The following is a 21,098-nucleotide window of genomic DNA, read 5'->3' as shown; positions in this document are numbered from 1 at the left end:
ATAGAAATTCTTCTTTCTGACTGCTGAAATCCCCAGTTCTGGCTTTAAAGCTGCCAACCTATTAGATGAGAAGCCTTTTCTCTTTGCTGAAGGCAGTGTCCTCTGTTGACTCTAGATGTAATCAGCCATAGATGCAACCAACTGGCTAATGATTTAAATACCCTCACAAGAACAATCAGGCACTCAGTGCTTGCTTGGCCAAACAACTGAACACCATAACCTAGTAAAGTTGACATGAAATTAACCATCACAGTCTACCTCTTGTCAACTTGGCACACATAAATATCTCTTTAAACCACACTTAATCTCTAAATGAAGACAATACTATAGTCATACTTGCACCTAACATAATTCAACTGTCCTGCATACAACTGGAAACACTCTAACCCTTTCCCCAAAGAGAATGTAAGTCCTTGGATAATAGTCACTCTTAAACTTGATATCATGTAACTTCAATAATATGACATAAAGTTAATACAACTTATGTTATCTGATAAGGGGATGAGAGAGGGCTCAAAACAAAGATATTTTATTTATATGCAAACATATTCTCCATAACCATTACAGTCCTTGTTTCTGTAATTGGTCATGTGGCTGTAGCATATATCTATAACTACCTTCTTCCACTACCTATTCTATATTCCCTTTACCCTGAGCAAGCACTTCAGCTGGTCATGGATCTTTGCCAGGAGCCTTCATTCCTGAAGTTTCTGGGCCACTTATAGTCCTGCCTGGATTGGGTTGTTGCATTTTTCCATTCACATCACAAGAAATTGGAATACTAAGTGGCACCCTAAGGGCTTTTTTGTATTCCATGCATACACTTCTTAACCTCTGTGGTAGTTTGAAGTTGTTATGTACCCCTGAAAAGGCCATGTTCTTTTAATCCATTCCTGCAGGTGCAGGCCAATTGTAGATGGGACCTTTTGATTAGGTTCTTTAAATAGAGATATGACCCACCTCATTAAAGGCAGGTCTTAATCCTCTTACTGGAGGCCTTGATAAGATGATAAAACACATACAGAAGCAAAGAGATGAAATTGAGAGAAGCAGCCAAAGAAGCTGAGAGGAAGTCATTGAAGCCAGAAGCTGGAAGCAATAAAACCCAAGTGAGAAGGAAAAGCAGGTGTTACCATGTGCCTTGCTATTTGAAAGAGGAGCCCAAGCTTGCTGGTAACTAGTCTTTAGAGAAGGTAACATCCTGTTGATGCCTTAATTGGGACATTTTCACAGGCTTAGAACTGTAAATTCTTAAGCTAATAAATCCCCATAGTTAAAAGCCGATCCATTTCTGGTGTATTGCATTCCAGCAGCTTTACCAAAATGAAACAACCTCCATTTTACAGTTACAGTCCTATTTCCCCTTGATAATCAGGATCAAGCACCACACTAATACAGTAGCTCCCTTCTTTGCCTGTTGATTCAGAAACATGAGGAGCCCCAAATTTCAATAGTACCACTGTTGAGAAATGCTGGCCTAGGAAAATCCCAGTCATCTAGTAAAATTCAATAAAGTTTGTGAGAATGAGTAGACAAATGATTTCATACAACACATGCAAACTGTAAAATCAGCAGTCTTCTTAACAGAAATCACAAACCTGAGAGTATCATAAGTTCTCACTCATAATCAGCCAGTCAACAATAATAATGCCTATGATTATTGAGCTTTATATTCATCACCCCATTTAACATTCCCAAGAAGGCTGAGGTGTTAGAAAATTTCACAGATAAGTGATCCAAGGCTCAGTGAGCTCTAGTGACTTGCCTAATATAGCATAGCTAAAACTCAAAACCAGGATTTTTCTAGCTCTTGAAGCATCCCACAGACCCTATGGTGCATCTTACTTCCACTAGACACTCAGCCCTTAACCTTGACTGCTTGAGTTTGGGAGATGGACTGTGGGAGAGTCACTTTCTTCATCCTCTGCTGGTGATCACCTCAGTCAAGGAAAAGCTCCTGCCTCATCACCATGTTTGTCCCCTGAGAAAGCTGCACTATCATTGTAGCCTTTTTCAAAAAAAGATATTTTTTTTTAAGAAAAAATAAAATCTTACTATATTAGTCAGGGTTCTCTAGGAAAACAGAACCAACAGGAGATTTGTTGTTAATTATGAGATTTTATAAAAGTGTCTCATACAACAGTGGGGATGCATGAGTCCAAATTCCACAGGGCAGGATACACGGGTCCAAATTCCATAGGGCAGGCAGTGAGCTTGCAACTCTGATGAAGGTTTTCATTGAACTCCCCAGGAGAGGCTGGCTGTCTGAAGAAGTAGTGAAAATTCTCTCTCTTCTCCCTTTAAAGTTTTCAACTGATTGGATTAAATTCAGCTGATTGAATTCTCTCATTGTGGAAGACACTGTTTCCTTGAGGTAATCAGCCACAGATGCAATCAACTGACTCATGATTTAATAAACCAGCCTTCTGGTTTATTAACCAACCACAAATGCTCTTGCAGTAATGGTTAGGCTTGTGCTTGCTTGGCCAGACAACTGGGTACCATCACCTGGCCAAGTGGATGCAGGAAACTAACCATTATGCTTACCCTTTAGTAAAGCTTGGAGCTTGGGTGGGAAATTCCTGAAGAGCCAGGCAACCCCTCCCCAGCTCAGTTGTCTTAGGAAACCCAAGCAGCCCACTCTGCTTGTCCCTGTAAAGTTCCCCTTCTCAGGCTAATGAAAAGGCAGTATCTGTGAATTAATTTGTCTTATAAACATTTTAGTATGTCTTTTTCCATACTGCAGTCCCTACTCTACTCCTTAGAGGTTATTAGGTAAAGTTCTTTCATTTGAGGAATGAAAGGAAGGTTTTTTCCATGAGAGAAGGTCAAGGACCAAAGTAGCACATATAGAGAAATAGCAATAATCTATCCTGGGATGCACAGTCCCAAGAGAAGGGGGAGGAACAGAAAATTACTGCTCCTTGACTCTCTCCTTCTCCTGCCTTCTGAGTACCATCAATTAATCTCTCAAGAGGCTGAATGGAAGAAAGGGAAGGACCCTGTTAAAGGGCATGCCAAAGTGTTAGAAGAGAAGTCAGAGACAATGCAGAGAAAGGGATTTTTGTTCAGCAGTAATTTTAACTATGGCGTGTGCCAATTATCAGTAAAGAGCAGTGAGGTTTGGAGGGATGATACTATCACATTAAAAGTCGCGCTCATGAAACCATTCTACATTGTGTTAAGCCAATCCTACTTTGACTTTCAGCTTGGCCCTTGTAGTATCTAAAACTATGAATTAATTAATTAATGCCTTTTGGTATTAACATGATTGATGTAATCCCATTCTCTCATGTGTGGGATGGCCTGGTGACTTGCTTCTAACCAACAGAAAAAGTTGATGGGATGTGCAGTAATGAAAGTGTTCAAAATTAGTTGTGGTAATGAATGCACATATATAATGGTACTGTGAACAATTCATTGTACACTTTGGATGATTGCATAGTATGTGAATATAAAAGTGTATGTGACACTTTTATGATTAGGTTACAAAAGATCATGACTTCTGTCTTGCACTCTATCTTTTTTCGGGGGGAGGGGATTAGGTAATACATTCACATGGTTCAAGAATCAAAGGATTTTGCACTCTATCTTGCAGGAACTCTCTCTTGCCCACTCTCTTTCTCACTTTGATGAAGAGAGTACACTTGTGAGCTGACAACATGGATAGAAATTTGGGAAAGCCCACATGGCAAGGAACTGAGGGAAACATCCAGCAACATCACAAGGACACGAGACCCTTGAAGTGAGTACGTTTGAAATCAGATCCATTTTCTGGTGAACCTTCAGATGAGACTGCAACCCTGGCTGATACTTTGATCATAGATTTGTGAGAAACCTTTCGGCACCCAAATTCTTGATCCACAAAGATAGTGAGATCAAAAATCCCAAGTGATTTCAATTCACATTATAGTTTGAAAAGCAGTGCTCTAGAGCACTAGAATTTTGGTGAAATAAATTGGTCCTTGACTCCTGACATCAGACTGCAGACCAGGCAAGGAACAAAGACAGGGATGAGTTACGGCCTAACCCTGTAGGATACCAGAGTGCTCACATCTCAACACTGTAATTAACCTTCTATTACTTTCTTCCCTCATTAAACAATTAAGGCTTTTAAACATTGCCTGGTCGCAGCTATACCTGGGGGCATTTGAGAAAAAGTCTGTGGTCCATGTTTGACATGAAATCATACAAGAGAGCGAAATGGTAACCTGAAGGAATCTGGTCTGGAAATTTGTTGGAGATGGTCCATGGCAGACGGGGGAGGTAAGTGACACAAGTACAAAGGCTTGGCTGAGGAGGCAATCATGCCAGGAGGGATCTGTGGGTCATGCACATGTCCCCTGTGGATTCCCAAAATGACACAAGGAGAGGACTAAGTAAATGCCTAGTTCCAAGGAGTCAAGTGGGATGGGAGCTTGAGTCTTAGTGAATTGGCCATTGTTACCTAATTTTTTAGGCACACGTTGGTGAGATCCCAATGGTCTAGGAGACCAGACAAGGACCTTTCACATCCAAAACATTTCAATTCAGCATCAGCCCCTGTTCTTTCTAGTGGTGCTCTTGGGCTATTCTTTGTCTCTTTGTTTGGATTTATTGGGGGTTTCTCTGAGTCTGTGTTGCCTACTCCATCACAAACCTCTGGCTTCCACTGCCTCTCTTACCAGAATTTACCACCGTATATCTTTGGTTTTAGATAAGCATTAGATTCTTTTTGTCCCAGAGCTTTCCTTTGGCCCATTTCTCAACTCCATGCCCATAAGGGAGCTGAAAGCAGAGCATCTTCCATTCTTTTGTATCTCCCCACAGTGCCTATTTGTAGGAGAGAAAGAGGCTGGGAGGTGGTCGGGGTGAGGGAGCAATGCAGGAAAGCTGGGGATAGCGTATGGTATCAAGTTGCTGATCATCAGCAAAACTCACTCAGAGAAGACGTAAGATTTCATGCAAGTACAAAATAGCTTACCATTAAAACAACAAGAAATGACAAAGCATATGCTTGTGGATTACAAAAACTGCTAATTAAACAAAATATGTGCATGCCAGCAGCTTACTAAATGTGGTATGTCACCACTTAGATTCCAGGCCCCCTCTGCATCCCTCCACCCCCATCTGCCAGCATAATCTGAAGTCTGCAAATCATATATTCCATCTGTTTTTCCATACCAGTCATGCCAGCTCTCCCTTGAGTCAAACTCAGGAACACTCACGGAGCAAGTGGGAGATGTTTTCAGGAGATTCCGGCGGCTCTCTGGATCTTGGTATGAAGTGAGAACAGCTGGTAGCAGCATCTTGCCAACTTCAAATTGACAGCTCCCGACAACACCGGGCTCCAAATGAGCTGTTGTTCTCTCACGGGGAAAAGCAATAATTGGACGTATTACAAAGTTGACGTAGGCTGTTTATTCTCCCTCAGATCTAAAAGCATCCATGTCCAACTGCCAAGTTTCTAAGGTGCATGGAAACCTACAGATTCTCTCATGTGCTGGGAACAGATAGAAAACTGGCTCCCCTACTGAACAGAAGGCACTGAAAGCTTTGCCACCCCACATTTCTGTAAAGTTTCTGGTGTTTTCATGCCATTTCTCTCTTCTCTTTTCCTTACTCTACTCATCCCTCTATCAAAACCTTTAGATTAAGCCTACTCTTTTGGAATAAAAATGAAAATGTCTTGTATCTGTCAAAAGAAGTCCAGGCATGAAGAAGAAGATCTGGAAGGAATTGGGGGGTGGGTGGGAGTGGGGATCGGGCAAAGCTTCCTAATGAAAATTCCAGTAAGGCCAGGTGCTTCAGAACGCTTGAATCAAATGGGAGAGCCATGACCCACCTTATGGGAAAACAGCAATACACCAAGGTGAACCTTTCTATGATTACTGAGTGACCCTTCAGTGGATCCCTTTGCCTATGTGCGCTTTGAGAAACCAATTTCAATTCACCTTAAGTGGAGAAGAAGCTGAGATATTGGAACTCTCCCTTCCAGGAAGTCCCAGAATTCTCTGTGAAAATTGGCCTGGTTCCTCCCCAAATTTTGAGCTTCTGAGACCTGATTGTGTTAAATCACAGGAGAGAAAAAGGCTGGTAATATTGGTGCTTTGTTCCCAAGGTAAAATGTGACTACATTTCTTGAATCAACATCACTAAAGGAAGTCACTCTAGTCATTATTCACAAAGTGGTGTCTTGAAGTCTTCACCTATAGACAGAGAGCAACTGGCATAATTTTTAAATTCTGCCTCAATAGTCTCTCTATTGATGTGCTTATCCTTGGAATGGATTGTCTCACAGATTACTTTAAGACTTTGGGCACTCAGAGTCCTTAATTTATGGATGGTCACTGTTCTCATCCAAATAGTAATTACCAACATTTATTAAATGTTGACCAAGTGCCAGACATTTTATACAACCTTTATACATATTGATTTATTTAATTATCAAACAAACCCATGAAGCAAGTACTGTAAGTTCCCCAGTTTTGCACATAATGGAACCAAGGCATAAAAACAGTTAAGTAACTTAGCTGAGGTTAAGATACAAGGTCACAAGATTACAAATTTTAGTGGTCTTGGCTCTGACTTCAGGCTATAAGATAAAGGAAGAGAGAACTAAGTCACCTTCAGTTTTCTCTCCACTTTGATCTTGAGATGGGGAGATTTAATACACACACACACACAAAGGAGAAGGCAATGGGAAAGATGGAGCAGAGAGATTTGAAGAGAGTGGCCCCGAGGATTGGAGTGATGTGGTCATAAGCCAACTAATGCCATAGCTACTAGATGTTTGAAGGGACACTCCTAGAACTTCTGGAGGGAGTGTAGCCCTGTTGACACCTTGGTCTTGTTCCATTGATACTAATTCTAGTCTTCTTGCACCCAAAACTGTGAGATAATAAATTTCTGTTGTTCTAAGTCACCAAGTTTGTGGTGATTAGTTACAATAGCCATAGGAATCAAGTGCGATATTCAGCAAGCCAAATAGAATCATGGAAGACCTTTGGTGTCAGTTCTCCTGATGGCGTTGGACAGAGTATAGGAGATTACGAAGACCTAAGGACTCCAGATGTAAAAATCACCACCTGCTTAGATCAGCTTCCCAGGCTTCTTTGCTGGAACTGCACATTTTCACATCCAATGTACTTGAGGCATGAGCACATAGAATTTATCCACTAATGAGCTAATTAGTGTCTCCACAAACATTTCACAGATGGGAAAAGTCTATCACGGAGGAATCCAAGATATTTCTAAAGGTGGCAACACATCCTTGAAAAATATCCGTGAGAAAAAATGGCTTTCCAGCTGGTGACTGAATATGGAGCAGGATGATCAGAAAACCTTTAACACCAACAGCATTCCACACTCAGATGGGACTGTTTATGCAAAAGTAGACTGGTTCTAACTAAGTGAGGTGACTCCACTGGGAACTGGTTGTTTCTGGCTGTGTACATTGATGGAAAGATACCTGAGCTCCCTAAATCCAGATGATGCCAACCTTTCACTCAAAGGTGTCTTCCTCCTTTATCTATCCTCCTTCTCCCAATAATAAATTGGTAGGCTCCCTTATACTCCTTGTAAGTACAGATCCTATCTTCGCTGCTAGGTGTGGGGCAGGCATAAGGGAGTTGCTGCCTGAGTTGAAAAGATTAAGCATGATTTGCTGGTCCTAGTGGCTTTGGGTTCTTTCTTAGCTCCTTTTCAGCCTCAGTACCCTCTCAGGACCCACTTCATGAGGCAAGGTGATTATTTCCGTAAGTTTAACCTGACATGTCTAGCAGAGTTGAGTATAAGTAGATAGCAGAACACAAATGTTCTTAAAGAGTCAACACACACAGAAACTGTAAGGAGCTGATGCCTAAGGAATTGCAAAGTAGCTGGAAATGAGGCCTAGCTTCAGGGTTCAGTGAAGCTGTTGGTGAGAAGTCAACTTCCTCAAAGGTGAGATAGTGAAATTGAGTGTTTACAGGAATCATCATGGATAACACGTTGGAATCCAGGAAGCAAAAGCCAACACAGAGTGAAAAGTTAGGGGGAAAAACCGAATGTCCACAGTGAGAAGAATGGATAAATCAATTGGGATAAATGCATACACAAAATATGCTAGAATATTAACTAAACAGAAGTTAAATTGAACGAGCTGAAACTCTATGTATCATCATGGTTGGGTCTCAAAAACATGGTGGTGAATGATAAAAGTCATTTGCAGAAAGTTCCAAATGATTTGCTTTTAAAGCTCACAGCTTAGTACTATATATTATTTACTGATTAATTCCTATGTAATTTAAAAAATAAAAATCAGAAATAAGAAGAATATACAGAAAAGTGTATTTTTATGTTTGAAGAATTTATGAGATTTTTTTATTATAAAAACTTCAGGTTATAAAGTAAAATGACAAATGTTAATGAATATTCTGATTGATGTGTTCATATATTTGTTAAATTAGTCCAATTTATTTCTGCATTTTCTAAAAAAAAAAAAAATTCTTCTTTCTTAAAAGCTTATTTGCCAGGGAAATATTTTTGTTCTATGAATGAGAAATTCACTCAAGTTCTTCAGAATTACCATAAGATGTAATAGTGGGGAGTCCAGAATACCAAGACAGGTTTTCCTTGATGAAATTGAACAAGAATTTTTTAAAGAAAAAAACAAAATAAAAACAAAACAAAGCCAAACTATGTGGCATAATTTTTAAAAATATGAGAGTTCTTCATTACATCATTACAAAGAAGCAATGATTTCCCAGGTATAAAAAAATCTAATACTTTAAATACACAATAAAATATATTTTAGCCTGCATGAGATAAATGAGAGAATTGCTGCAGAATCAAAGAGAGAGGAGTTAGAACAAGTAACAATTGACATAGTTCTCTCATCAAAATCTTTATTGCCCCATAGCTGTGCTTACAAACATGACTGGCCAAATTCCACATTCAAGCTAATAAATCAAGGAATTTTGCTGACAACTGTTTTGGTTCCAGAGTGATGCCTTTTTCAGGGCAGCCTTATTTCCTATCCCTGCAATATTTACCTCCTTGCCCTTATGAGCCTCAAGGTTCTGTCTTCTGACCTTGTTTCACAAGTTTCCTAGGAGCTCATTACATCCCTTTTCCATCATATTTCATTTGGAAGTCTCCTGATAGATGGAAGGCAATATCCTGGATATTTGGTGTTAATGTATTCTCAAGTGGAACAATTTCTTGAAAAACCTCCAGTAAGGCTTAGTTAAGTATCAAGGCTATGGCTGATATGTGATGCTGTTGGCCAACTTCTAATAGCTATTTACTTCTTTTGACCTTTGTAACACATATTTCAGACTTGTTATAGAGACAATCTCCTTCTGTTTTAATCCCTGGCCTTCACAGGAAGTCTTAGATGAGGGGTTATAAGGGCTAAAGAAGTATAAGATGGACTGGAGTTATGTACAGGAGATCCTGGAGCAGGAGAAGTAAGAGGAGAACAAAGCAGAAGAGAAAGGATCAGATTTTATGCATGATTTTTCTGTAAACCTACAACTCCTCTAATAAAAAATGAAAAATAAAAAATAAAAAGAGGAGAAAGGGTCAGATGTTTGAGACAGGAGAAGGGTCCAGTTCAATTCTAGCCTCTGAAGCACTCACATTGTCCTCAGTCATTTGCCACAGGCTGGAATGAAGTAGAGGAGACAGGCTGCAACCTGAATATTTTGGGGTCATGGAAGCCAATCGAGACATTGAGCAATTTCAGAGAGGCCACAAGGGCATGTACTAAGAGATGAACTGGGGTATGGAGGCAGGAGTCATTCACTGAGAATAGAGAACCTGAAAGAGATCCTAGGTGTCCGTAGGAGGGGTGGAAAAGGGCAGCATGAGGAAGTTTCCTGAGAGGTTTTTCATTGACCACCAGAGCCTCTGTGCCTGGGAAAGCACAGAATGAGAGGACAAAGTAGGGGATAAGGGTTTGGATGTGTAAGTAGGTGGTCTGAGGCCCTTTGTCATGTCACCCCAAAGGCCCAAAAAGAACCTGAAAGATCTGAGTGATTGCAACCACCCAAATTCATGATGTGCCTCTCAGGGATTGTCTTCATGCACATCTGCATCAATCCAGGTCTCAAGGTCTCCATTAAAGCAGCAGAAGTGGGATCCATTGGCACTGACGACTTCAAGGCAGGTTTTGCAGGCAGAGGGCAGCTCCAGCTGGGCCTCCTGGACTGGAGACATAGGACAATGAAGTATGGATAATAAGCCAGAAAGTGGGGTAACTCCTGCCCTCCTAAACCTATGATATACCTTTCTCTCTAGAGCTGGGTCTCCAAGGAATGAAAGAAACTGCTCACTCCTGCCATCCTCCCTCTTCTCTTTTTTCTTGCAATTCTTAGTCCTAGAGACAACCACAGAAAATGGAAAATAGGTGAACTACATCCCTGTCTGCACCCCGTACCTCCAAGCTGTCCCCTGCTTTTGTTCCTCACATCCCTCCACATTTAAGATCTGCCCATCTCCAATGACATATGACCTCCCCAAGTCCCCAACAATATCTTAAAATTAATCAGGACAGACTCATTCGCCATACCAAGGTCAACAGGAGGGACAGAGGTACATGAAGTTCACCTTGGACTTGGGCCCAGAGTGGCTGGCAGGGCAGCATCACAGAGTAGCTTGAGCCATGGGGAGCCTTGTGTTTTATCTGGGGGAGCAAACTGGGGTCCTCTGCAGGAAAAATTTTACTGAAGAGAATTTAGAAGAGGAGGAAGCAGATACTTTCTCCTCTTCCCTTCTTCCCCTTCTATCTAACATCATCAAAGAAAAGCGTCCACTATTAGTCATCCCCAAATCTGTCCTGACAGTAGATTATGTGAAAACAAATACGTCTCATTTCCCCAAAAGCAGGTTTGGCTCTTGCTGAGGCTTAGAGCACCCATGAGCTCAAGGATAGAAAATAGCCCCATACCTTCCCCTAAGACATGAGAGCTGCTCCCCAAGCCAGAGGGACCGTAGCCCTGTGATGGCAACTCAGCAGGGTGCCTGGGTCTGGGACACCTGGTAGGATCAGGCAGTGATGGGGCCTTAATACCTGGGTCTGAATGAGGGCTCTGGCAAAAGGAAATCCCAGCATCAGGAGGAGCCACTTCCTGGCACATGCTGGGAACAATCACAGATAAAGCCTCTTTCCAGCCAACAGGTTGGTAAACCATCCAAGGCAAAGGTGGCTTTCCCTTTTCCCAGCAGCAACCAGATGCCTAGTTCCCATGGCCCTGAGCAGCTACGGAGGGAGCAGAGACCTTCCAGTTAACCAGGTGGCTGGTTGGGGTGGGAGGGCAACAGGAAGTGGGGCAGAGGGTGTTTGAGCCTGGAGTAGGGCTATCTGTGGGGCACACCTGCAAGCACAAGATATGGGGCAGCCCTGCCTGGAAATTTAGGTAACATAAGTGACTTGTTCAACATCACACTGTGGAAGGGGCCAAGTTAAATACTTCTCTCCTCCAAAGCCTGGTTTAGAATACACCAGAAGATAGGTAAATATTTATTAATTAGTATCTTTGAGGCATTGGGCCCCTGATATATGGAGAAAATAATTATATCTCACAAGAGGGATTCCAGGCTGAACCCCACATGATTCTCCCCACCGAGGCTCAGTGTATAAGTTCGCTTTTGCTGGGTAAAAAAATTCCGCTCTCATTCAGGTCGTTGGTGGAATGTAGTTCTTTGAAGTTGTAGGACCGAGGTCCCCATTTCCTAACCAGCTGTTAGCTAGGTGCCAGTTTCAGATGCATCCCTGGCGTAAGGTCACGTCCATCTTCAAAACCCCCAGTGGCACAGTGAATGCTTTTTATGCTTTGAATTACTCCTCTGATTTCCTCTTCTGTGGCCAGTCAGAGAAATTTTCTGTCGCTAAATGGCTTGCATATTAAGGATGGGCCCACTCCAATAATCTCCTGGCTAAGCTACTTTTGAGTTCATCACAGTCAATTGGTGAATAATTTTAATTGCAGGTGCAAGAATCACTTTTGCCATATAACCCAAAATAATTCTGGGGTTCATATCTGAACATATCCAGAGGTCTTTCCTACACTCAAAGGAAGAAATTATATAAAAGCAAGGGAAATTAGGGGTCATGGGAATTCTGCCTAGCTCAGACAAAGAAGAGAGCATTTGGCTTTTCTTCCATTCCTGAGATAAGCCTCAACAAGATTGCAAAATAGGAACAATTCTCCCGTTTCTTATGTGTGAAAGACACGGAAGGACTGAGAATTTCCCTTGAGATTTTGCATATTCTTGTCCCCTGCAGCTGCCCCATACCCCCACATCCTCTTGCACAGGACATTAGCCCCTAAGTGTTTCTGTCCACCCCACATGAGAAAATTCAGACTGATCAAATTATGGCTGCAAATCCTCAAGAGCATTATTCTGTTATTGACAACAGCTGAATCCCAACAACCCTCCTTGCTAAATCCCCTTAAAGCATTCTGTCCTCCTGCCCCAAGTTGGAATGGTCCTTTGGAGGCTTCTCGGGCTATGCACATTTGAATAAGGTCTTTGCTGATGGCGCTCAGCTTCATTTTATTTGGTAGCACTGGGCCTTCTGCCACTCAGCACGGCCACTTCTGTGAGGCTGCAGTGCACAGCAGACCCTGGGCTTCTCTCCCTCTGAGTCCCAGGCACTGGCCCACTGAGCATGGCTGATCCAGAGAATCACCCATCTCTCTTTGCCTTGGAGTACCACCTAAACTTTTATTCTCTCTCTTTGTTGTCCTTGGTATAAGCCTTTTGATTTAATTTGTTTCACTAAGGGTTTTCAGGTCAAGGCAGAGTCATGGTGCTGATGAGATTCTCAGGCTCACTGACTTGATTCTAGTTTGTTCTCATAATTTCAAAACGGGCAACTGCCCATCATTCAACAAACTTGGGGCCATTATCTGCTTTTATTATGAACACAAGTCATGGTGCCATTAGCACTAAATATTTCAAGATCTGGGAAGGCAATTTAGAAGGGCAGTTTAGAACCTCACTGGCCACTCTTGAGAATTCAAGATATAAATAAGATAGCCCATTTTTGCAGCACCTTATAATCAAAAGACTGAAAGATTCCAAAGAATAATGCTCAATATTTTAAATTATTATGAAAAGGGCTCTAAAAATACAATAAAACTGTGAAAGACAGGAGAATGATAAAATTGCTTCCCTTAGGGATTCCTTTGAACAGGCTAATAAATATGAAGAATGACAAAACTCCGAACACAAATGGTGTTCTGTTGATTTTCTTCCACTCTGATTTTCTTACGAGATTCACTAATCTATGACCCCGTTGGAGCCTGTAATATTTGATATGAGCAGAGTCTGTGGCTAAGGCTCAGTATGCCTTCAGAGAAAGCTTCTTGTAAACCTCAGCTGACTGCCCTTCCACCATGCATGGCCTAGACATCATGTCAGGGGAAAGTTGATGGCACTTGCCCATGTATGAAGGGGAAGCAAAAAAGCAAGATTTTGTAGGACTCAGTTAAGTCACAGAGCGATCGCAGGGGGCTGACCGCCAGCTGACAGGACAGGTAATATGGCTGACAGAGGTGTGTTAAAAAAGACTGAGAAAGCTGAATTTTCCTGAAAGGAAAATTTAGAGGTAAGACTCAAGACTTTAAAGTTCAGTTCTGTTTCTTCCATTGCGTTGCAAAAGAAAAATTACTTAATTTCATGTCAAGATCTAAATCTGAGGTTCTAACCTACTGGCAGGTTTAGTTACCTTCCACAGTTTCACAAATATTGGCAGACAAAAAAGGAGTTTAATTTTTCAAGCACAGGGATGAGCATGACATCAGCATATTCATCTTATTCTCCTTATCCCAGTTTCCCTGGGGGTGACACAGCCAAACCGAGATGGGTGCCTGCACATTGGGTGGGTTATGTTCCAGGGGTGGAATGTATAGGAGCTTAGGAAACCTGAATGCTTTATAATGGGAAACACACAAACCTACCCTTGGCTCCAGAGGGAGGCGTCTTTGTTATACAGGAGAATAAACGTCTGTCTTCACTCTGGTTGGAGACATTGTCTTTATCTTCTAAGATAACAAGCAAACCTGTTCTTTGCTTTGCAGGAGGATGTCCTCACTATTTTCAAGGCTGTTCACTATACAAACATCTTTGAGCAGGTAGTCTAGGCAAAAGGTAGTCAGTGCCTCTACTTACAAGATGTGCAAAAATGGGAGAGAGAGGTGAATAGTTGTTCTGGTTTGCTAATGCTGCTGTTTTGCAAAACAGCAGAAATGGATTGGCTTTTATAAAGGGGGCTTATTTGGTTACACAGTTACAGTCTTAACACCACAAAGTGTCCAAAGTAAGGCATCAACAATTGAGGACCTTCACTGGAGAATGGCCAATGGTGTCCAGAAAACCTCTGTTAGCTGGGAAGGCACGTGGCTGATGTCTGCTTGCTCCTAGGTTGCGTTTCAGCTCCTCTCTCAGATCCTGTGCATTCTTCAAAGTGTCCCTCGTGGCTGCAGCTTCTCTGAAGTCCTTCTACTTCGGAGCTTTTATAGGGCTCCAGTAAACTAATCAAGGCCCATGCTGAATGGGCGTGGCCACGCCTCCTTGGAAATTATCTAATCAAAGTTATCACCTACAGCTGGGTGGTTCACATCTCCATGGAAACAACCTAATCCAAAGGTTCTGACCTAATCAACACTAACAAGTCTGCCCCCACAAGATTGCATTAAAGAACATGGATTTTGGTGGGACACAATACATTCAAACTACCGCGGTTTTCTCACAAAAAGTTTCCAAACCTTCTTTTATCCCATAATAAACCAAGAGGGCTCTTTCCACTTCTGATAGTCCATGACTTTCATAAAATGATGATCCGTATAGGTTTAGGAGTCTAGGGACAGGTAAATGGGAAATTGAGAGCAGAAACATGCTGATCACTTAAAAATCTTTTAAACGGAGTTGAAGAATAAAAGCACATAAAGATTTACAAGACTAGAAAACTTTTATCATCCTCATCATGAATTCTGATTAGCACCTAAGGCATTACAGCCGTCTCCGACAGGAAGCATCCATGATGGAGCACGTGGTGGCTACTAATTACTCAAACTTCACACTATGTATTGGTTCCTCAGTGCATCTTTTTTCAACCAAAAAGATATATATTTCTATATAAATACAGAAAAATTTGATATGTGCATCTCCAAATTCAAAAATTTATGTAAAATAGTTACATAGGATAAAAGTTGCATTCTAAATACAATTGATAAAACATCACATTCATGCATTCCTTCAAAAGGACACTAATGCCTATAAATGGGATGTGGGTCCCAGGTGTTGCTGGTGCAAAGACACCTCATACAGGGAAAAAAAATGGATTTTAGAAAACACAATAATTATCTGCCAGCCAGAAAGCTGAGTTGTAAAGCATTTCCCCCCCTAACATGAGAATTTGCTGCTAATTTAAGTGTGCAACCAAGTATGTATTTTAAATAATTAGTTGGGAACTTGGGCAGACACCTACTGTATTGTATTTTTCTTTATTTTAAAATAATGAGATACAAGTTGGCAGACGGCATTGCGACACAGAAGTCAGATTTTTCAGGGAATGCCTGTAGTTGGATTCAACTGGAAGAATTATCATCTTTTTTTTCTTTTTCATCGTCCTTATCTGATGCAATCAGAGTGTGCCTCGACAAGTGCTGGTCATTTTCATGAATTTTGAGGAAAAGGTAAAATCAGGAGAGGAGACGAGGTCTCAGTGGGAGGCATGGTTTGTCTACTCGTCCCTATTGCTTTTCTATGCCCTTAATTTCTGTCAAAAGTCCTCATTTTTCCCAAACATTATCTTTATCTAGGGCACTTCATCACTGCTCTGTCCCTGCACACTCCTGGAAGACGTCTTCTCACCCCCTTGGCCTCTCAGGGGCATGGGAGCTGAGCACCTGGGATCCCCCAGGGAAAGGGCAACTGCCACCTGTGCCTGAAGGAAAATCTGTAAGATTGTGGGAAGCAGCCCTTACTTAGGGTTAGTACAGTCTTTGACTGTAAGTCCCTCTCTTAATGGTGGCAATCTCACTGAGGTCCCATTACTTATGTCCCTTCTCAGTGTGCTGGCAATTGATGGTAAAGTCTAGTCTTAACCTTCTTCCAATCCTCCACCTGAAGGTGTGTTCAGTGAGACTCACTTGGTTTCTACCAGCCTCATTGCCCCCTTTTCCCTTTGTCTAATAGAAACTTTGTGTTCCTCTAAGGGAAATCCTGTCTTCATCCTCCTCGCTGTGAGCTTCTGAAATTTGAGTGATATGGATTGCACCCCAAGGTCCCAGGTGGTTTATAACTTGTGTGATTAAATCAACAAAATATCAATCTCTCCTGTAATATTGGTTCAAAGACGTTTGGTAATTTAGACTTCAATGACCAGCCCAAGGCATTTCTCTGGCCAGGTTGATATGATCAGGTGTGTCTACAACAAGTGCAGCTCAGGGTTTTTTCTTTATAAATGTAGGCAATCTTACGTGTCCTCCCTTCTGGCATTGATGGCAAATGAGTAGGCTCAATAGTTGCTGGCAACACTCTGGAGCTCTTAAAGGATGACCAAAGAGGGAAAGAACATAGAGCTGAAAGAGCACAGACAAGAGAACCCCAGAAGAACAGTGCTTGAGCCTTGATTTCCCTGAGCTCAAAGCCAACCTTCCTGCTAGATTTTTCAGTTAAGGGATCCAATAAACCCTTGGTTGTTTTTAAAGAAAAATTATGATGGATCTTTCCTTCTTGCCAGTAAAAATGTTCTGCCTTACACACCAGGGCTCTCCAACTGCAGGAACAGACGCTTGTCTCCACAGTGTTGGCCTCTGACACGGGTCTAAAGGCAGAACTCAGACGGATGGAGGAGCTGGCACAAGCTGAATTAGCATCACTTTTCTAATCCATTTTATTATTTCCACAATGGCAGAAAAATCAGGACATCTGGCATCATACAATCATAAATTCACTTAAGGTGATGGAAAAATGTTTCCAACAAAACTGCTAAAAGTCCCTTTGTTTAGGGCGTAATATCTTGGGAAGGGTAAAGGAAACTTGGCAAGCATCAGGTAAGAAAATTAGACCCTGTCCATTCATCTCAGCAATTTATTTCATAAAGATGCTGTTGTATTCAGGGATCATATGATTAATTTTTTTCATGGACTCATTAAGAACTTCTTCTCCAGATGAAGGAATTAGTCAACTACCTTGTAAGGTGAGGTGGAAGGGAAAGTGCTGGTCTTGAAATGTGCAGAGTCGTGGACAATTTAGGCCTTGTCTTCACTCTGGTAGGGGCAACTTCTTCCAAATAAGCATCATCTATTACATTTTTATTCATTCAGATATATTAATAGAAATCTTACTAGATATTAAATTTTCCAACTCTTGTCATTATATTAAACAGAATTTTTTAAAGCCCCAGGAAAGAGGATCAGAGGGAGCCCTTTCTTGGGGATGCCATTTAAGGAAAGGACAACACGTACTAAGATGGAACCATGCTTCTTTGTAAACACTTTATTAGCCAGATGCAGGAAGGTAAGACACAGATACAAAGATATTAGAAGATTCCATAAGAATTTGAGTCATTAACATTAGGTCTGTTACAACTGGTAATTAAAAAATGAGCTTGCATATTGATGATCTACTTTATCTATTTCAGTCTTTAATTCGTTTTTATTTCAGTTTACTGATATTAATCCATGATTGATTGGAAATTAAAAATAAAACAACAACAAAAAATCTTGTCTTTCCAGCCCAAAAAGTTTAACACATTATTATAAAAATGATCAGAACCCCAAAGGCCTGTGGTGTCACATCATCTGAGACCTGGGTTAAATGGGTGAGCACTAGAGTGTAGGAGAGCAATGTTGACATCGGTCCACAATCCAAATCCTACATGACCAGGGCCATTTTTTTTTTTTTTTTAACAAATACACTAGCAGAGAAGTACGTTTAGTCACTTTTCCCTGAGACCTGGATGAAACTGGCAAGACCAGAGTTTCTTCTCCCCACTTACTTCCTCCCACTCAGGATCTGGCTGGGAGATTGGAGCACACAACACAAATGTTAAGACAAAATTTTTATTAATGCTGTCTGATCCTTTAGGTTATGGGACACACAGAAGAGCCTGAATTGAAGGTAGAGTGAAGGGAAAAGAGGAGACATCTGAATGGGAGGGCAGTGTGGAGGTGTGCGGGAGAATATTCCTTCCCTGGGTGGGTCTTCACACTAGTCCCACATCCACGAAGAGCTTCCACCAGCTCCAGTTGCTGACTTTCTGCTTACCCTAGTCCTTGAATTTGCAGATGTAGGGCAAACTCACATCACAGTTGTAATCTCGCCAATTCAGAAATCCTGGGGAGACAGAAGAGATAAGTACCGATGGGATTGGTGGACATTGTGATCCTAAAGGGAAAACATCCCCTTTTCTGGCTGAAGATTCAAAGCCTCTTCCTCATTATCACCATTGCCACACCACAGGAGAAGGAGATGCCAAGAGAAGAGAGATGAGAGGGGATGGGAGAAGAGATGCCCATATTGCATCTCTTGGCTTTGGAGGATTTCCTGAAGTCATGCCCAGAGATGTAAGATGGGGGTTGGGAAAGGAGGGGAAGATGTGGCTCCTCTTTTGCTTACCAGTACTTCGTGACACTGCCCCGCAGTAGCCAGGATTTGAGACACTGGAGGGGTTTCTCTCCCATGAAATGTAATTCATCACGTCAGTGCTACTCCACTCCCATCCACCTGCATTGGGCTCCAGGCCCTAGAGAAGAGAGGTTGGAGCCACGTGAGGACAATGGCCAGTACCACTTCTCCTTGCGTGATCCCTCAGGTGGAATGTATGGACCTGCCCCAACATCATGGATTTAGTCTGCTCTTCCAGATACTGCCCCAGGACCATATCCTCTGGAAGCTCTCCCTTAACTCTTCACTCCTTGGACAAATCCCAAAGCTGGGACCAACGGAACTTCCCCAAACAACATGTTACTTTTAGAAAAATAGTTGATGATGTATATTGGTTTAGCCTCTGAACCCCAAGTCACTATATTTTCTACTGGAGGCCAGAGGAATCCTTTCTTCAATGAGGAGACCCTCAGTTAGATGGTGCAGACCCTCTGATGCTCAGAACACTAAAGTCTATGGCCTTATGTGATAACTGTACAAAAATCTTGAGAGGAGGCAGATTAGCTTTAATCAGTGGCCAGGGACTGCCACCAAACTCTCCTTTTCAGCTGGTCCCAAAGCCCTTGCTTTCCTTAATTGTTGCTCAGGATCCCTGAGCTCCAGGGCTCCACAGGGGTACTTTCTGCCAAGTGGATGGTACTTAAGAAATAACAGGGAGGAGAGGATGTCACTGCACCTGTGTGGGGTCGTGGAGCCCAATCCAGACGTATGAGTAACTGTTCACCTGGCTCTTGACCAGGGAAGCCACAAAGGATCCCTCAGCCCCGCTGAGCACAGACACCAGGTGTCCCGAGGGTCTCTTCTGGCAGGCCATCTGTGCAGGAAAGGGGGAGACTAAGAGGGAGCCCGAGACTTCACTGGGCAAAGGAGAGGCAGAAGCAGGGTAAGAAGGAGAGTGTGGGAGGATGTGGGTGCACATTATCTCCTCAAGGCTCTCTGGATAATTGAGCTGCCCCCTCCACCCATGTCTCCAATATGTTTTCTCCTACCTTCCCCACCCCCATTCCCACTACTCACATCTGCATCCATCCAGGCTTTTGGAGTCAGGAATAAGGCATAGCAGTATGAGCCATATGCTTTGGAGCCTTTAGGACAGCTGATCCGTGGAGAGGGCAGTTCCTCCTGGAGGTCTTTACCTGGGGTAGATGGCAAATTAAGATGAGGGATGGGGAAAGGAAGTGTGGGTGATGGTTTGGCGACCTTGGAGAAATATTTATTAGGCCAGTCCTTGGGGAGTGACACCAAACATCTGACTACTTCTCACCTTTGCCAACACTTTCAGGAATTCCTGATCTCACAAAGCCCCACTAAAGTAGGGTGAGTGGATAGGGAAGGAACCATCTTTTTTTTTTTTTTTAACTCTTTCTCATACTTCAATTTCTACCTTCATATTTCTCTGGTGGGCTGTTCCCACACCAGGCCCTCTGATCTTTCTCCTTCCCTATATCTCATTAACGAACCTTCACACTTTCTCTCCCCTACCTCCCAGTTAGGGTATAAGGACATATATGAGAAATCATCTCATTCCAGTGTTAATGGATCACTGCAGTATCTCCCACAACTGGCTGAACCAAAGGGTGTGTAAGGACGGAGGGACTGCATGTAGTTCGATCGTGGAGCAATATGCCTGATCCCTCCCACATGTGCTACACAGGAAGCTTCCTATTTTTCTCCACCTTGAACCTTCACTGGGAACCCAGTGCTAGAGGCAGAGAAACCTCACCTTGGACTTGGGAGAGGAGCATCAGGCAGGAGAGCAGCACCCAGGACACACTGGAGCAGGCCATGGGAGACAGCATTGTGTCTGTGAGCTTAACCAGAAATTGCTAAAAGAAAGGGTAATTAGAGAGGGGGTGAGCAGAGACCCCACTGCCTTACTTCTTGCCTTGTCCTTTCAAGCACCAAGTATCATTGAACTTGGTTGATATCCATGTCCCACCAGCATTCTGGAAAGAAATGGGCATCTGTACACCAGCTACCTCTGACACCTCCCATGACAATGTTTGCTGAGTCTCGGAGCTCCTATGTTCTATGAGGGCCAGAGTCCTTCTAGACCTTCCCCTACTATGCATGGGTTTCCTCTTCCTGCAGCTCCAACTTACCTGTCTTGCAGAGCTCTGGATGATTTTTCAGGCTAGGAAAGTCTGGGTTTTTATAAAAGGGCTGGAAGGAGGGGCAATGAAATGAATAACAGCAACATGTAGTCATGGCAGGGTCATGGGAAGGTATTGGCATTGGTTCAAGGAGGTTCTCATGGTGGGGAGAAGGCCCTTCCTGGCAATGGCTGGGAATTGCCACAGATACGCCTCTTTCCAGTTAGCTGGTCAGCACTTTTTCCAAGGAACAGGTGAAGTTTGCTCTTACCCCACCTTATTCCTTATCAGGGGCCCATGGCAAAAATGTGGCATTAAACTTTGAAGGGAAATATCTGATAAAGGACTTCTCTGATCTCC

At 42.5% G+C, this 21,098-nt stretch overlaps 1 protein-coding gene across 2 annotated transcripts; it reads right to left on the bottom strand.

Moving 5' to 3' along the window:
• Nucleotides 1-18,247: 18,247 nt before the first annotated feature.
• On the bottom strand, nt 18,248-20,444 carry REG3G (regenerating family member 3 gamma). 2 transcript variants are annotated; one of them, XM_037806917.1, is made up of 5 exons: nt 20,369-20,444; nt 19,663-19,781; nt 19,322-19,459; nt 18,598-18,724; nt 18,248-18,315 (listed from the first exon to the last, which is right to left on the bottom strand). In XM_037806917.1, exons 1-5 carry the CDS (start codon nt 20,442-20,444, stop codon nt 18,248-18,250), a joined length of 528 nt encoding a protein of 175 aa, XP_037662845.1. The 2 variants fall into 2 exon arrangements, with proteins under 2 accessions (XP_037662845.1, XP_037662846.1); XM_037806918.1 differs by lacking the exon at nt 19,322-19,459.
• Nucleotides 20,445-21,098: the final 654 nt, after the last annotated feature.

The sequence above is a fragment of the Choloepus didactylus genome, chromosome 17 (assembly GCF_015220235.1).
Source record: "Choloepus didactylus isolate mChoDid1 chromosome 17, mChoDid1.pri, whole genome shotgun sequence".
Classification (NCBI taxonomy): Eukaryota; Metazoa; Chordata; class Mammalia; order Pilosa; family Megalonychidae; genus Choloepus; species Choloepus didactylus.
This window is presented reverse-complemented; position numbering and strand designations above follow the sequence as displayed.

Excerpts from the sequence above, each read along its gene's own strand:
- REG3G (XM_037806917.1), bottom strand. The coding sequence starts at position 20,444 with ATGCTGTCTCCCATGGCCTGCTCCAGTGTGTCCTGGGTGCTGCTCTCC. Across the intron at positions 19,460-19,662 it reads AAGCCTGGATGGATGCAGAT|ATGGCCTGCCAGAAGAGACC; the intron begins GTGAGTAGTGGG and ends TTTCCTGCACAG. Across the intron at positions 18,725-19,321 it reads GGCTCCACGACCCCACACAG|GGCCTGGAGCCCAATGCAGG; the intron begins GTGCAGTGACAT and ends TCTCTTCTCTAG.